Source organism: Tilletiaria anomala (genome assembly GCF_000711695.1).
Source record: "Tilletiaria anomala UBC 951 chromosome Unknown K437scaffold_82, whole genome shotgun sequence".
In the NCBI taxonomy this organism is placed as follows: Eukaryota; Fungi; Basidiomycota; class Exobasidiomycetes; order Georgefischeriales; family Tilletiariaceae; genus Tilletiaria; species Tilletiaria anomala.
In genome coordinates this window covers 7,432-23,106 of record NW_013546940.1, presented here as the reverse complement: position 1 = coordinate 23,106, position 15,675 = coordinate 7,432, and the positions used below count along the sequence as shown (strand labels likewise).

The 15,675-nt window shown below is 58.0% G+C and overlaps 7 protein-coding genes across 7 annotated transcripts; 3 read left to right on the top strand and 4 right to left on the bottom strand.

Moving 5' to 3' along the window:
- Positions 1-12: 12 nt before the first annotated feature.
- K437DRAFT_291414 (NAD(P)-binding protein) lies at positions 13-1,338 on the bottom strand (the record flags this gene model as incomplete). The annotated part of the gene is made up of 5 exons (XM_013386190.1): positions 13-247; positions 318-805; positions 1,001-1,020; positions 1,083-1,146; positions 1,201-1,338. The coding sequence occupies 5 exons, from the start codon at positions 1,336-1,338 to the stop codon at positions 82-84; spliced, it is 876 nt and encodes a 291-aa protein (XP_013241644.1). The 3' UTR covers positions 13-81.
- Positions 1,339-1,719: 381 nt separating this feature from the next.
- On the top strand, positions 1,720-2,961 carry K437DRAFT_258342 (aldolase). Its single transcript, XM_013386189.1, has 3 exons — positions 1,720-2,346; positions 2,419-2,466; positions 2,547-2,961. The coding sequence occupies exons 1-3, from the start codon at positions 1,839-1,841 to the stop codon at positions 2,888-2,890; spliced, it is 900 nt and encodes a 299-aa protein (XP_013241643.1). The 5' UTR covers positions 1,720-1,838; the 3' UTR covers positions 2,891-2,961.
- K437DRAFT_258340 (uncharacterized protein) lies at positions 2,510-3,735 on the bottom strand. The gene is made up of 2 exons (XM_013386188.1): positions 3,616-3,735; positions 2,510-3,549 (listed from the first exon to the last, which is right to left on the bottom strand). Exon 2 carries the CDS (start codon positions 3,498-3,500, stop codon positions 3,000-3,002), a length of 501 nt encoding a protein of 166 aa, XP_013241642.1. The 5' UTR covers positions 3,501-3,549; positions 3,616-3,735; the 3' UTR covers positions 2,510-2,999.
- Positions 3,736-5,566, top strand: K437DRAFT_295651 (ribonuclease III). Its single transcript, XM_013386187.1, has 2 exons — positions 3,736-4,708; positions 4,770-5,566. The coding sequence occupies exons 1-2, from the start codon at positions 4,025-4,027 to the stop codon at positions 5,529-5,531; spliced, it is 1,446 nt and encodes a 481-aa protein (XP_013241641.1). The 5' UTR covers positions 3,736-4,024; the 3' UTR covers positions 5,532-5,566.
- A 78-nt stretch (positions 5,567-5,644) lies between these two features.
- Positions 5,645-10,469, bottom strand: K437DRAFT_178779 (uncharacterized protein). The gene is made up of 4 exons (XM_013386186.1): positions 10,148-10,469; positions 6,293-10,028; positions 5,911-6,213; positions 5,645-5,825 (listed from the first exon to the last, which is right to left on the bottom strand). Exons 1-4 carry the CDS (start codon positions 10,373-10,375, stop codon positions 5,758-5,760), a joined length of 4,335 nt encoding a protein of 1,444 aa, XP_013241640.1. The 5' UTR covers positions 10,376-10,469; the 3' UTR covers positions 5,645-5,757.
- Positions 10,470-11,597: 1,128 nt separating this feature from the next.
- K437DRAFT_258337 (putative TIF34-translation initiation factor eIF3, p39 subunit) lies at positions 11,598-13,332 on the top strand. The gene is made up of 5 exons (XM_013386185.1): positions 11,598-11,805; positions 11,935-12,115; positions 12,207-12,694; positions 12,798-13,083; positions 13,211-13,332. Exons 1-5 carry the CDS (start codon positions 11,803-11,805, stop codon positions 13,291-13,293), a joined length of 1,041 nt encoding a protein of 346 aa, XP_013241639.1. The 5' UTR covers positions 11,598-11,802; the 3' UTR covers positions 13,294-13,332.
- Positions 13,333-13,510: 178 nt separating this feature from the next.
- K437DRAFT_226860 (nucleoside phosphatase GDA1/CD39) lies at positions 13,511-15,211 on the bottom strand (the record flags this gene model as incomplete). The annotated part of the gene is made up of 3 exons (XM_013386184.1): positions 13,511-13,940; positions 14,016-14,884; positions 14,951-15,211. The coding sequence occupies 3 exons, from the start codon at positions 15,209-15,211 to the stop codon at positions 13,511-13,513; spliced, it is 1,560 nt and encodes a 519-aa protein (XP_013241638.1).
- Positions 15,212-15,675: the final 464 nt, after the last annotated feature.

Sequence of the window (15,675 nt, the reverse complement as noted above, 5' to 3'; positions counted from 1 at the left end):
GGAGTGACCCATAAGACAGAGTGCGAGCATGCATTTGACAGTGATGCACAAATGTTCCAATCATAAGGAGCTTTGCGACCATCACGCAACGTATTGAGCTTTGTACTCCATTATGCAGCCGATGAACCCTTCCGTGTCCACCTCGAATCCCATTGAGAGAGCGTATGAATTGTCGAATGACGCTGGCCAAGATGTCACTAGCCGCCGGCAAGTCTCGTCCGGCTCGAACCGTATGCGACTGACGGCTCTGTGAAAGCATAGCACTGCTTAGCACCCTTTGCTGCGCCCGGGGTGGCAATGTGAAAGTAGGAACTTACTCATGCCCTGCTACTTGTCGTAGCGCTTCAATCTGCTCAAAGAGGCTGATGGTGAAGCCGGGTAGCTCGACCGCCCTTGAATGCGCATTCATGTTGCTAGTGTCGACCTTCATCGCACGCGCAATATTCCTCACGGTGATACCTGAACTCGCGACCCAAACCCTGGTACCCTTCAGCGTTTCTGTGTCATCCATACCAGAACCAACCGGGCAGATCGCCTGTTGCCCGTGCAATGGCTCGCGGATGATTCCGCTGACGAACGCGCTCGATGCGCGACTTGGAGGCCCAGGCCTCACAACGACCGTGGGAGGGCGCACGCTGATACCGTCGATCCAACCTTTTCGCGAGTATTCGGTGACTAGCTGTTCGCACATGAACTTAGCAGTGCCGTATGCACCGAAGGGAAAGCAGGCAGTCATGGGCAGCACGACCTCCGGCAAGGGCTGACCGTAGACTGCGGTTGCAGATACATAAACGTAGCGAATCGGCTGAAGGACGCCGGATGCAGACGGATGGGAGTATTTGTACTTGCGTGCTTTGTTCAGAAGCGATCGATGTGAGTCGAAATTAACCGAGAAGCCGAGGTCCCAATTTTTTTCCGGCCGAAACCAGGCATGTCAGTCTCAGCAAGCTTAGCTTGTGTCCGACAAAGCGTCCTCATCCTCTGAGCCAAGACTCATGACGCCGTGCATTGCGAATACAGCTGCAAATGCGAGCTACAACCGTCAGACCGTGCTGATAGAAGGGGGGACTGCTTTTGCTCACCATCTGGTCGGCCCATTTCTGTCTGGAAGAGTCTTTCGACTTCATCTTCACTGGTCAAGTCCGCCTTGACACAGATGCATCCATATTGTGTCTCTTCAGTGTCGGTTAAGGGAAATACGGGATGTTTGGGTTCGTGAACGTCAGCTAGAATGAACTTGAAGCACTTCTCCGGCTCGAGGGATGCTATTGCGGGCCCGAGCAGTGAGCCGAGCCAGCCCCCCGCTCCGGTGATGAGAATCGTCTCTGTTCGTGACATTCTTGCATTCAGAGGGTAGGCAATTCGCCATCCAGAAGTCAAAGTACAGTGGTTGTGACCACCTTGACAGGGTATTGCCTTTTAAAGGAAGAGAATGCAAGTCATGAACATACTATGCTCAGGTAGCAGAGGGCACCAGTGAGGCATCATATGCGTATATATATATATATATATATACACACACTTGATGAGCAAGTGATGGGAGGTGGACGTGTTTTGCCGCGGGAGAATGAGGCGTTCCTTTATCCCCCACCCCCCACCCCCACGGGGTGTCCCCGCAAGTGGTGGCGTTTCGCCAAGAGCAACTGAGCGAGTCAGTCGCATCCCCGGCTACAGAGACATGGGGTGGACACCACGTCGGATTGGCTTTCGCTTTGGCAGATAGTGCTGTCGGGTTATATAAATAGCGACGAACAAGCATCTGCTGTCAAATGAGCTCCTGCTTCCACACGTGCAGCTTGTCCCCCCAGAGAGGAAACAGGCCGAAGCAATCCTCCACCATGGAAGCCCTCAAAAAGAACAACCTGACCCTGCAGATCCTCGCTGCAGCCGAGGAGGGCGGCTACGGCGTGATCGCCCAGTGCGTATACGACATTCAGTCAGTCGTAGCGCTCGTGCGTGCATGTGAGTCGGCACGCTCGCCCGCAATCCTTCAGCTCTTCCCCATCACCATGCGCCAATTCGGCCCGCTTTTCGTCAAGTACTGCATCGATGCAGCGCATGCTGCGAGCGTGCCGATCAGCGTGCACGTCGACCATGCGCAGGAGGATGAAGACATCAAATGGATATTGGAGGAGCTCGCTGAGAAGCAACACATCAAGGTCGACTCAATCATGATTGACGCAAGCCATGCTGATAATGACGAGAGCAGCATCAAGCAGGCAAAGCCATTTGTCGACAAAGCTGTTTCGCTCGGTATCGCTGTGGAGGTTGAGCTTGGCCGTCTTAGCGGTGGAGAGGGTGGCATCAAGACCGCTGATGAAGCCATCCTCACTAAGCCCGAGAAAGGTGAGTGAGGGTCGAAATGAATTACATGATACGTGTGCTCAATCATTGCTGGTTTTTTGTCTGTGCCATTAGCGAAGCACTTCCTCTCGGAATTGCAGGCTTCAATGCTGGCCCCATGTGGTATGCGGCCTTATGAATCACCGCTCTCTTTCCCAGTTGCTAACGATCTGGACTCCCTGGTTATGACTGGTGCCGCACAGTGGGCAACATGCACGGCAACTACCCCTCGGATCCGGTCGCATTCTTCAAGCTTGACCTCCTCTCAGAATTGGACAAAGCTGTTGGCTACAAGACTCCTTCAAATGCACACTTAGTCCTCCACGGTACGGACGACCTTCCCGACCATCTCTTTACAGACTGCATCAAGCGCGGCACCGTCAAGATCAACGTGAACTCATGGACCAGAAATCCACAGCTCAACGTCTGGGCGCAAGAGATACCGAAGCAGACTGCGTTGCCCGACGTGTACGAGTTGGGCATGCAGGTGTTCGAGAAAAACGTGAAGCGGTTCTTCGACCTTTTTGGCTCGACTGGAAAAGCATAGAGCTGATTTCCCCAGGATTGTGACAGAAGCTGCCAGAAAAAGAATAGAAATGTAGATATTGCGAAGGAGCTGTCAGTTCGTAGACTGTGCCGTGCGTTCGCCTGGTTTGCTACCGCCCCGTGAGCTTGTTCCACCAGCTCTTGCTCTTGCTCTGCTCCTTCGCTTGTTCTCCCTTGCTCTCTAGAGTTCGTTTGACGTTTGCAGCGGCAGCCCTTGCCTCCTCTTCAAGCCCTTGAATCTCTTTAGCTTGCGCAGCCCGTTGTTCGTCGCGGTCGAGCAGCGTCCAAGCCAGGTGTAGCGAAAAGTAGACGGCCGTGCTGTACGCCAGGACCTTGAAGATCGGCGGGAGGAGTTCGCGATAGAAGAGCCGATGCTTTGAGGGAATCTTTTCTGCACTTGATGACGAGGGTGATGACGATGATGGCGACTGCGCTTTGAGGCCCGAAGTCGAAAGGAGCCGTGTCGATTCTTGGATGCGGCGCCCATGCGAAAGTCCACCTTGCTGCTTTTCTGGGCTGGCCATGCGCCATATAGCCGCTCTTCTTAGCTGAAGGGCAGCATTGACGACGCTATGATGCAACATGCTAGCGCGAGGTGCGCTAACGGCCATGATGGTGCCTAAAAGCCCTAGGTCAAAGGCTGATGCTCTTTAGCGGTCTCTGAATGGAAAGCGCAAGCTCAGCAGCTGTGGTGCCTTAAGCGAGTTTGCACCCTGCGGTTCTCACAGTCGATCCGTCCGAGCTTTGGCCAATCGACGAGATTCCGGGCTTAATATTTGATTAGGAAGATGTAGCAATCGATGAAGTTGGGACTTGTTCTTGAAGTAAAAGTCTATCAGTTCAAGAGGCCAAGACCGGGTTTGCTCTGAAGCCGAATGTTCACTTTTGGCTTCATTCTGGAGTCTTGCCTTGCCTCTCTACGCCCCTGGCCGCCTATGGCGTCACCTCAGCAGCGTGCACTTTCTGTTGCACAAATGCTCAAAGCAACCAAGTGAATCACTCAACATGGAAGCTCACAGCGCAAGCCAATCGTTGGCAAGCCACTAGGCGAGGATCTTGCAAGAGGGAAAACTTCTTTCACAGACAGCAGACGGCTGCTTGCGACGGTGCGGACGTTGTCATTCGATGCTTCGACATGTCCTCACTGTGCTTAATCTGCAGAAGCATGCTCGTCGCTTACCCGGCAGCAAGAAGACAGCTGCTCTACAGCGCTTGGCCCGCCACTGCACCGTCTAGACTCCTTACAAGGGAAAAATCTCAGTCCACTCGAAAATTGCCTCGATCGAGAGGGAAGCGATCCAGCACTGCTTCAAAAGCAAAGTCAAGAGCCAAGGCAAAGGAGACGAGCACAGCGGGTGGCCAAGCCGAAGGCAATAGAAACGCCAATAGCAGTGCCGATAGCAGTGTCAACCTGAGATCCTCATCTAACAACGAAGACTCTGCCACGGATCATAGTTGTAGTCGCAACGGATCAGCAAGCAGCGGGACAGCTTTCCCGTCTCGCGCAGAACGTGCAACGTGGCAAGCAGCAGCCGTGGGACAGGCTGCCTCTGATCGAAACAGCGTGCAGGATGAATCCTCACGAGACTGGGCAGCAGTGGGCGGATCCAATTGGCTTCTATTCGAGCATCTGCCATTACGGTTTCCAAAGCACTACCCGCCACCGACGCCGCGCATCAAGGATGAAAAGCTACGGAGCCTAGCACTCGGCGTCAATCGATGGCAGTACGATGCAGCGTACGGGCCGATGGGGCGGAGAACTGAGTGTGGCAAAGAGGCAAGGGAGGCAGATGATTCTTTCGGATTCGAGACGAACAAGGTGAGTGCTAGCTAAAAGACAAATGAATGTCATATCCGCTTGCTAACTCTATGCTGCATAGCGGCTGGAGTACCTTGGCGACGGCGTTCTGGAAGCAATCACTCGCTCGATGATCTATCGCAAGTTTCCAGATCTGAGCAACGAAGGCGTCATCTCCATCAAGAATCACCTCGTCTCGAACGACTTGCTGGGCCATCTCTACGACGTCTGCAATCTGGACAGCTTACGACAAGACTGCGCGGGTGAGAGCTGGGAACGAGGCTGGATGATCCAGCGCCTTTCATCGTCCCCGTCAGAATTATCACCATCGCCCTCTAATACTGCTCAGGCGTCAGAAATAAGTGCGACTAATTTAGAAGATTCGAAGGCCAGCCGTTTGCGACCTCGTGGCCCGCCGACCTTGCTACCGCTATCTCATAGTGTTAAAGCGGATCACATGGAGGCATACATTGCAGCAACCGCACTCGACCAAGGTTACATTACCGTTGCACAGTGGGTGGAAGCTCTGCTCGCACCTTGGATCCAGCGCGTACAGCTGCATCCGCGTTTGCAAGAGGATCGATTCCTCACAGTTGCTGCCATCTCGCGCAAACGTGCAGCTGAGGCGAATCGGGCACCGCGCGAGATCAGGAACGACATTGCAAGGCTCGAGCAAGGCATCGTCACACGCACACTGCGAGCGCTTGGACGACCAATCATTCAACGCCTCTTCCCCGAGGTCAATTTGACATCGCCATCGCAGACGAAGGCTGCACCGTCCGAGACAATACAAGGGATCAGCGCAAAGAAAGCTCGCGCCCTTGCAATCAATGGTAAAAGCTAGCATGTAAATTCTCTCTGCATGAATGCGGTACATTTGCTGAAGTTGAGGCAAGAACGAAATGTGTCTCTTGTGTGTGTACAACTGGGGGTGGTGGGGGGGGGGACGTTGCGGCTATTGCGAGGATCTGTAGAATAATGTGCCTGGACGTTCGTGAATTACAACCGGAGACGTTATGGGACGTGACGGAAAAGGAGGCCCAAGAGGGATGAGCGGTGAATGGAGTGGCTCAGACTGAAGAAGAAGGGTCGATGCGATCCTGAAGTGCTTTCAGTCGCTTAGAGATTGAGCGTGAGACTGTAGATGAAAGAGGGGGAAGTATGCGTTAGCCAAATTCTCAAAGCAGAACGACTGCGCCAGCGATACAAGGCTTGCTACTCACATTTCTCGATAGTGGCGATCGAATTCTGAGAGAGAGACATGCCTTCTTCGCCCGGATCTAGAAGGGCTAGAAGCATCGACGACGCGGTCTCATACGCAAGAAGGCAGCGCGCGGAATCCCACGCTACGCCTTCGCGGTTGTTTTCCAGCTCATCGACAGCAGCTGCGCGTGCAATCTCTAGAGCCTTGTCAAAGATGAGCTTGTCAATGAATTGCGCTGAGGGAGGCATCTCGCCACAGCGGGCGCGTGCGAAATCAGCCTTTTCGTAGGTCTCATTGAAGCGTGCACGTAGCCATTGGACGGCTGCCGTTCATGAAGGGTATTGATGGTTGTAAGCTCAGTGTGTAAAAGTTTCCACGTGCAGAAACCCGGCAAAACTCACTCTCATTGATTTCGAGGCTGGGACTATTGCGCCAGCCATTCTGGGTGCGGGCGTCCAAGAATTCCCGCGTCATGTCGATGCCACGCTGAAGGTACGTCAAACTCTTTGCGTACAGCACGAGCGCTTCAGCAGCAGCCGTTTCTGCCACCGAAGTTGGAGACGGCGATTCTGCGCCAGGACTTGAGCCTGAATGCACGGAGGACGAAGATGTGCGTCGATTCATACGCAGCGAGGACCGTGCTGAACGAATGCCATCTGCGCGGCCGAGTGAGCCGACGAACGCCGCAGCAGGATCGTGCTCGGTGGGAGCGTTGAGTTGATGTGGACCAGTTGGGAAGTGTTGCGCGAGCTTTGAGTCCGCAAACTCGGCGAGCACAAATGACTTTTGACCCAGATCCTCGAGCTGGTTCAGCAGGCGCATCTCAGCGGCATCCGGCACGCTGCCGCTGCCGTGATCGCTGCCGATGCGCGGTGAGCCTGTGGCGAGGCGCCGGAAACTGCGCGAGCGCACGAGCGACGCGGCGTTGCGCAGGGTCATGCCAGACGGCACACCGAACAGTCTGACACTGGCCATGCTGATGGCGCGCGACAGTGCGCTGCTGGTTGCTGAGCCGACTGTTGGCCCTATATATCCCGTCCATGTACCGGGCGGCGCGCGATACGGCGAGGGCGTGGGAGAAGCAGAAAGGGACGAGGGTCCTGCGAGCGCAGCGTCGTTGCCTGGTGACCCGGACCCGGATGCAGAACCGCCGCCGACGACGCCAGCAGCATTGCTGTCTTCCTGACCGGAAGGCATCCCGATGGGCGCACGCAACGCCAGCGAACCTGGCGATGGAGCACTGGACTGCGGCAAGCTTTGATTACGCAGGCGCGGCGAGGGCGAGCCGGAGCTTGACAGGGAGGCGCGGCGATTGAAAGAGGCGGGACGCTGGCCGGGCGGGATGGCGAAGGGCGCAGAAGGAATCGGCCATGGGTGGGAATAGGGGCTGGGTGATGAGTCGGACCCTGGTGTCGAGGTGCCGCCGCCACTGCCACAATTGTGCTGTTGTTGGGGTGGCTCCTCGCGTGAAGTAGAGGAGAAGTCTGTAGGCTCCCGGGCCGTAATAGGCGCGAGGCCGAGCGCAAGCGCGCTTGATCGGCCCAGGCTACCGCCTGCGGCGGTGAGGCCAGCCGCAGCTGCCGATACAGTTGCGCCGCTTAACTTGGACAGGCGCGATGGTCTGCGGTGCAGCGGTGCGGTGAACTTTTGCAGCGGCGACGTGGCGAGGCCCAGCTCATCTGCCAGCGCATTGATTTCGACGTTGCGCTTCTCAACGATGGCGTACTCGCCGCCGAGCAAGCTGCCGCTGGCACTGCCACTGCCGCTGCCCCCGCTTCCCGCCGCTCCTGTCCCACCGCCTGCCGCACTGCCGCGGCGCGAGCCTGACGAAGGCACTCCGTCATCCAGGCCCGCAACACCGACGAGCAGGTGTATGTTCGACGAGCCAGGCGTTGCGACGGTGTTGTCCTCCAAGCTGGAAGGCTCTTCCTCTCCCGCACCGCCACCTCGCACACTAATGCCACCTTCCAGTGACGGCGCTTGTCGCGTGCTGCGTATGCGCGGTGTATTCATTGCAGAGCTGGGGCTGTAGTTCATTGCAACTGGACTGGAAGTAGGACCGGGACCAGCGCTTGGGCTCGGGCTCTCGCCCGTCGGTAGTGCAGTCTGGCGAGGGTGCGGTGAACGTTGCTGCTGATGCTGTTGGGCATGAAAAGACGACCCCCCAGCAGCGGCACCAGCAGGCGCCGCAGATGAGGACGAGGGCGTGCGGCGATCGAAGGCGCCACGCGGCACGTTTATCGCAACCGCTACTGGCACTGGCGCTGATGCTGGCGCTGGTGGCAGTGAAATGGATGTGGACGTGGACGCGGAAGTGGACCGACGAGACGGTGACACAGCGGGCAACGTGACGTTTGCGGGTGCAGAGCGCGGATTGTGCATTCGTTCCTGCTGTAGTGCTGCAGATGCAGTTAGCGCTGGTGCTGGTGCGGCACTGCCACTGCGCGGAGGGGCAGGAGCTTGTGCAGCAGTCGCAACGAGCGGAGCAGCGACGATGTACTTGGGAGCAAAGCCCCACGTCGGCCGCGCAGGTGCGGCAGCAGTTTCGGCTCCTGTAGTTCCGGCTGCGGGCGTATGTGGTAGCGGCAGCGGCATGTGGGTTTGTGCTGCTGCAGCTGGTCGCGGTGTTGTTGGCGTCTGTGTCTGCGTTAGGTCGAACCCGCCCGGTGGTGCAGGCGTAAAGACTGGTGGCGGCGGCGGAGCGGACGCGCCAACAGCAAGAGGAGAGCCGGCGGCTCGTGCGCTTGTGGTGGCTTCAGATTGTCGATCCTGCTGCTGCTGCTGTTGAGAGTGCGAGTAGGAAGAGGCGCCGGCAGCGGTAACGGTGTCGCCGCCGGCTATTAGCTGCGGTGTGCGGACCTGGTCTTTCATGTAGCGCGGGTGCGTGGGCGCTGCTGTTACGGCCGTCTGTTGCGTGGCAGTTGCCGCGGCGGGAGTGGGAGGCCCAGCAGCCTGCGCAGCGGTCGCCTTGTCGGTGTGCGTGTTCGTGTACATGTCCGTCTCCGATTTCACAGCACCGCTAAGGTTCTTGCCGGCGTCATCACTCTTGACATCGCGTTGCTGCTGCTGCTGGGCCCTGATGGCGCGCGCGAGCGCAGGCCCACTGCCGCTCGCAACGACATCGGAGCAAAAAAGGTCGTCGAAGCTTGCGCGCTCGACGGCCTTGCGGCGGAGGAGGGAGCGAATGAGCGCCTTGACGTCTTCCGGGACGCGGTGCGGCCTGAGCAAGGACGCGAGGCCCTCTTGGCGACGGCGGGTATCCTCGCGCGCAAGGCTGCCCTCAGAGCGCTCGTCAGGGAAGCGGATGCGGTCTTCGCCCTTGTCGATGCGCGCGAGCAGCTCGACGTGGTTTGCCGCGCGGAACGGCGGCTTGCCAACGCACATCTCGTACACGACGGCACCGACGCTCCACAGATCCGCCTTGGCATCGTAGCGCTCGTAGCGCAGGATCTCGGGCGCCATGTACAGCGGCGAGCCGCATAGCGTCTCGGCGAGCGATGCCGAGGGCAGGTGCCGCGCAAAGCCAAAGTCAGCGACCTTCACCTGCGGGATTCCGCGCGGGTGGCCGGTCGACAGGAGCGGGCGCGCATCCGCGGGCTGCAACAATAGGTTCTGCGGTTTGATGTCCCGATGGACAATCGCCTTGCCGCGCATGAACTCAAGCGCCGATGACAGCTGAAACAAGAACGAGCGCACAACCAGGTCGTTCAGCCCGCCGTCAGATGGGTGCTGAAACTGCCGCACGTCGTCCCACAACGATGCGAGCGCCGCCGCGGGCGAGAGACCGCCGTTGGAGGGTAGACCGTAGCCGCTGCTGCTGGGCGAGGTAAGCTGTTGCTGTTGCTGCTGCCGGACGACGCTAGCGCCAAGGTCCCTGCTGCTCCAGATCGGATCGTCGGCGCTGGTGCCGGGGAGCTTGCCGCCGGAGCGGATGTACATGCTGAGGTCGCCCCACGCGGCGAAGGCCATGATGAGGTAGATGTGCGCGTCTGACTTGATGCAATCACTCAGTTCGACAATGTTTGGGTGTGAGATGGCGCGTAGGATTGCAATCTCGCCCTCGAGGTTTTCAAGCAGCTTTGGCGTCAGCTTGGACCGCGTCACAACTTTGATCGCGACGGCGGTACGGTGCGGGCGCTGTCATACCAAAGCGGGCGTTGGGAGGGGTGATGGTGGTCAGCATGCCAAGGCCCAATGTCCGTGTAGGATGGAAAAGAGAAGGGAGGGGGGGGATAGAAAAGTACGAGAGAGCTCACCACGCGATACCCTTTGCGCACGACGGCAAAACTGCCCTTGCCAATCTCCTTGCCGAGGACGTAGTCGTTGCCGACGCGCTCCTCCGACGCCACGCCGAAGGCGAGGCCGGAGCCCGAGCCAGAGCCCGAGCCCGACGCGAAGCCTGAGCCGGAAGGAGACACGGACGGCAAGCCGCCGCCGACGTGGGCGAGCTGGCGGTGCGGCGGGTGCGCTTGGTGCTGCGGCATGGTGCTTGCTGGAGCGCTTTGTTGCCTCGCAGGCGAACAGGGAACTGGGGGGCCGTGTGGCGGGTGGGTCGATGGAGCCGGTCTGCTGGCCAGCGAGAGCGCCAGGCAAAGGGGAATTTGGTCTTCGTCTAGGGTGAAGGGCGTGTGTGTGTGGGATAGGCAGCCCAAGGAGGGGGAGCGGGTGCGGTATGGCGCATGCAAACGAGGTGCTCAGCTCGCAATGTCGCGTCGCTGCTCGCACGTCACGCTGGACACGGCACCGCTATGCTGCCAGAGATGGGGGGGCTTGTGGTAGCTCCTTGTTGTTGCGTCCTGCCCTGCAGGGTTGTCTGTCTCGCGGCTCGTGTCGAGGGAGGTGCTCGTTTGCGCTCGGGCTGCTGGCCCATCAATGGATGCCCACGCAGCCAGCACCCGCCCGGGTGTATTTATTTAGTTTACCTCGCGGGACTGGTGGTGCTGGTGGACGGGGCCATCTGATGCGCGGTGCTGCAGCGTGCAGCTCGCCGGTCGCGCAGTTGAAGTGTGCTTCTGGTATATTCTCTGCGCAGCCAGGATGCGTATGCATGGGGATGACTCAGAGCGCACTGATATGGATATGGATATGGATATGGATATGGGTGTGGATATTGCAACCAAAAAGAAAGAACGGCGTGATCACGTCAACGAAGAGCCACGAAATGACTCAAGGCGACACCCCGCAGGCTCATCGGTTACCAAAAAAGAAACAAGTCATCTCAGACGCGCGGCACGCGATCGCCATCTCTCGCTCCCTGGCTCGACTCGAGACGCGCAAGCGGGAGAGAGAATCAAGAGAAAGCAAGCCCCACCCTGGCACATGCACCGCTGTTTGTCTATGAGCCAAGCACCGGCGGGAGACCTTTCGTCTGCCGTCCAACACGTAGCACGCCAAGAGCCGGGCCCTCCTCCCTTGCGTGGCGCCCAGGGTGGCCCCCCTCTTTTTGGTGCGCGTTGAAGAAGAGCTGCGCAGCGAGTGAGCCCGAATTCCGTCAAGTGGATTGCCACAACCCTACTCTTTGCGCGCATCTTTCCCGCTTCCTGCCTGGTGTGCAGGGTGACCATTGCCCGCCGCCAGCCGCCAACAACGAAAAATCAAAATCTGCCCTCTGGACAATCACCACAGTACACAGTGGCACAGTGCCCGGCATTACACAATGCACGAGGTTGCCGTCGTTGCTTCTTCTCAACCTGCACCATCCATCCTATCTATCACCAGCGGCATCGAGTAGCACCAGCAGCACCACGCTTCGTCCCACCAGCTGTCTCTGGCCTTCAGGTGATCGTTTTTCTGCACGCATCAACACAGCTGCAGGGGGATCTCGCTTGCTGGGATTGCATCGACACCCAACGAAACAGGGCGGAAGAAAAGTGAAAGCGAGAGACTTAGTTTTGCCCGGGGTGTCAGCATCATGGTGAGTCGCACCCGAGCTCTGGCGGCTGCTTCGTATCGCAAGGGCGATGTGCTCCAAACCTATATGCCGATACCCCTTTCCTCTCCCCGTCTTTGCTCTGCCCTTGCGCTCCTCTCTGCATCCCGACAGCGTCCTATTCTCCTCTCCGGCCACGAGCGATCGTTGAACCAGGTCAAGTTCAACAAAGAGGGTGACCTGCTCTTCTCGGCGTCCAAGGACAAGCTCGTCAACGCCTGGTTCTCCCACAATGGAGAGCGGTTAGGCACGTACGAGGGACACAATGGCACTGTGTGGAGCCTCGACATCGACAGTGAGTCGTCGTGCACTGCTCCAGCTTCTCTCTGTAGCTGCACTGAACCTCATACGCCAAATCGTCGCTTCTTCTCTCTCGCTCCTTGCAGGCACATCGACCTTTCTTGTCACCGGGTCCGCAGACAACTCGTGCAAGCTGTGGGAGGTCTCCACGGGCAAGGAGCTCTACTCGTGGGAGTTTCCGACGGCGATCAAGCGAGTCGCCTGGTCTACCGACGACACGCAGATCCTGCTGATCTCCGAGGCGCGCTCCGGCTATCAGGGCGCCATCCGCGTCTTCAACGTCAACCGCGAGTCGCCGACACAACAGAGCGTCGAGCCGGCGCGCACCATCACTTTCTACGGGCCCAAGCCGACCGTTGCGGCGTTCGGCCCGCTGGACGAGTACATCATCACTGGCCACGAGAACGGTAAAGTCGCCCGCTACTACCACGACAAGCACGAGCCCGAGACCGGCGTCGATTCGGAGCTCGAGGAGGTCAGCGAGGACGTACACCCCGGCTTCACCATCTCCGACCTTCAGTTCAGCTCCGACCGGACCTTTTTTGTGACCAGCTCAAAGGACAAATCGTCCAAGGTGCGCACTCCTATATGCATCCATTCTCATTCTTGCCAAAGATGAGCGCTGACAAGCATCCCTGCTCCTCCCCCACGTTATGTACTCTGCATCACCACTGCAGCTGATTGACACCAAGACACTGCAGGTGCTCAAGACGTACCCGACGGATACGCCGCTCAACTCGGCCTCCATCCACCCGTCGCGGCCGTTCGTCATCGTCGGCGGCGGCCAGGATGCGATGAACGTGACGACTACGTCGGCGCGCCAAGGTCGGTTCGAAACACGCTTCTGGCACAAGGTCTTCGAGGAGGAGTGCGCGCGCCTGCCGGGCCACTTTGGCCCTATCAACACCATTGCCATTCACCCGTTCGGCAAGGCGTTCGCGTCCGGCGGAGAGGACGGGTATGGTGCGTTGCGTTGCGCTTCGTCTGTCCCTGCCTTCCCTTGCAAAATACTGACTGCCGTCCACGTGCCTTTTCTCCCCCTCCTCTGCCATGTGCGCTTGGACTTGCCCGCCCCGCCCTGCCCTGTCAGTTCGCGTCAACTGGTTCGACCAAAGCTTTTTCACCCAAAAGCTTTACGGCCCCGATCTCGAGCTCGCGCCCGAAGATCAGTAGGCCGCTGGCGCATACACTACACCTACTTTCTGGTCTGTCTTTGTATCACTATCCCTTGCCCCCTTCGCCCTCTATGTGCAAGCATAAACGTGTCCACAGTGTGCAAGAGGCTTTCCCGCAGATCGTCTTTTGTTGGTCCGCGTGCTTCTATCATTCTTGTTCCACCGAAGCGTACATATAGAGATGTTGCATGTGGACGAAGGATCGGCAGGTGCGATCACCGCACCATCTTGCACAGCACGCCATCCTCCTCGAGCACAGCCAACTGCGCTCCGAGCGCCCAGCCGAGCTCGGTGTCTGCGAGCTTCTTGGCGACAGTGACGGTGCGACTGTCATCGAGCTCGTACCCGAGGCTGAGCAGGCTGTGCATGAATGTCAGGTCCAGGCACGTCTCTGGGCGGCCTTCCAGCTCCTTCAGCGCTTCCGGGTACTTGCTCGCGGGAAAGCGCGTGGCCCACGTTGACGGCGCCTTGCACACGTCCTTCGCCAGAGACGCCAGTTCAGCGACCGTGAACGTCGACTCGAGGCCGAGTGGCACGAGCCGGTCGTAGAAGTAGGACAGCGCCACGATCGGCGCTTCGGCAAAGGCGGACATCAGCGAAGGCTGGTACACCCCCGCAAAGGAGCATGGCTTGCGTTGGCATACCCTGCGGAAAGAAATCTAGGCAACGTCAGCACCACCGTCCCATGTGCCAGCTCCTTTCCGTTTGTGGCGCACTCACGCATCCTTGTCCATCATCACCTCAACGAAGCGCCGGCACGCATCAAACCCAGCGCCGGTGCCTTTGAAGATGACCTTCGTCTCCGCTGCTCCGCCGTGCTTGAGGTTGACTGGCTTTTGGCGGTCTTTGGCGAAGCAAGGGTGCGGCACTGTCAGACTGCTTGGGTCGCTTGCTGCCAGTGCCCCTTGGCGCAGCGCATTTGGGTGGGAGAGGTTCCACACGAAAGAGGCGAGCGAGTTTATCGAGTTGCGCGCTTCCATCAGGCCATAGCCAAGGTACGAGTTCTGGTACAGTGTGAGCGGCCGCGCCCCGAAATCCTTCAGCTCGTAGACATGTTTACCCGGAGACATGCCCTGCGAGTTGGTCTTGAATGTGGGTTCAAAAACGATCTGCGTCGACGCTCCTCCGAGGTCTATCACTGCTGCTGTTCTGCTGTGTTCTGCTGTTGAGCGACCTATTGCGCCTTGTGAAGCGCCGATACGGTTAAGCAGATAGTTGACAGTGATCCAGGCATAAACACCCTCCTCTTTCCCGTCCATGATCTGCACTCCTTTGACCCCCTGCCGACGACCGTTGATGTCTTTCCCGTCAGCGATGGGGAACGGATAGTCCTTCTCAAGCATGTTTCTGACTTCGGCGAGAATGGCCTCGCTTTGCTGAGGTCCCAGGAGGCGCAGACCTGCAGTCGCTTTCACTGCGATCGGTGCGCATGCTCGCAGGCTCAAAGGAACTCGCTGTAACGCTTTCTCTAGCAGTGGCCGAAGCGAGTCGGCTGCACCTGATGGATTGTCTTTGAAGTTGGAAAGTCCCCCTTGCACCTTGTCAAAGAACTCATCCTCTAGTTCTGGCGCCTTTTCACAAAAGTTGAACTGGAAGGCAAGGAGGCGAATGTCAAATGAATGAAGCTCTGGGTAATACTGTGCTTCGCAACCCACCTTGTAGACATGCACCCTGCTTCCAGTGCTTCCGGCATCAATCATGAGTGCATATTGCACCAGTGGCCGCTCTTTCCCCTTGTTATCGAGCCAGTTGCCTTTCGGCCTAACGCATCGTGTCGTATTGGTTTGATCCACGTGCAAGGCTGGTCGGTGACGAATGGTGCTTGTCAGTGGGACATTCGCACTTGGGGAGGTCCCGCTGCCGCCAATCTTGTTCTTGAGTGGGGTAAAACCAGATACATTCTCAATCCCCTTCATGGACTTCTCCTTGACGAGGCCAAATACCTCTTGCCTTCGAGACTCAGGCCCAAAGAGCCACGAGAGTGCGAACACGGTACATATGACGAGGAAGATTCTCCGCCAGGATAAACATTTCGGAAGTCCCATCGTCCACCCACTCTGCAACGATGCACGTACGTTGGCAGCCAGCAACGAGGCGCCCTGGCTACTCAAAAATTCAAACTTGTGTTCGAATGAAGAGCCTCGGCTGCTATCACTGTCAGCGTCTTTTATTCTACTGACGCCGTTAGATTTGGCAATGAAATGTTTCTGTTCTTCGACAGCTTGCAACTCGAGGCTCTCCTTGCGGCTCTTGCCGGCGCGGTGGCTATTGCGACCCAGTATGATGGGCGAATTTGTTTGAGACGCAGCTTCAAGTGGACGGTTCGTAAAGCGCAAGTATCAGGCTTGTTTTCGCTTGCAGAACGCTTCCCTTGTTGCTA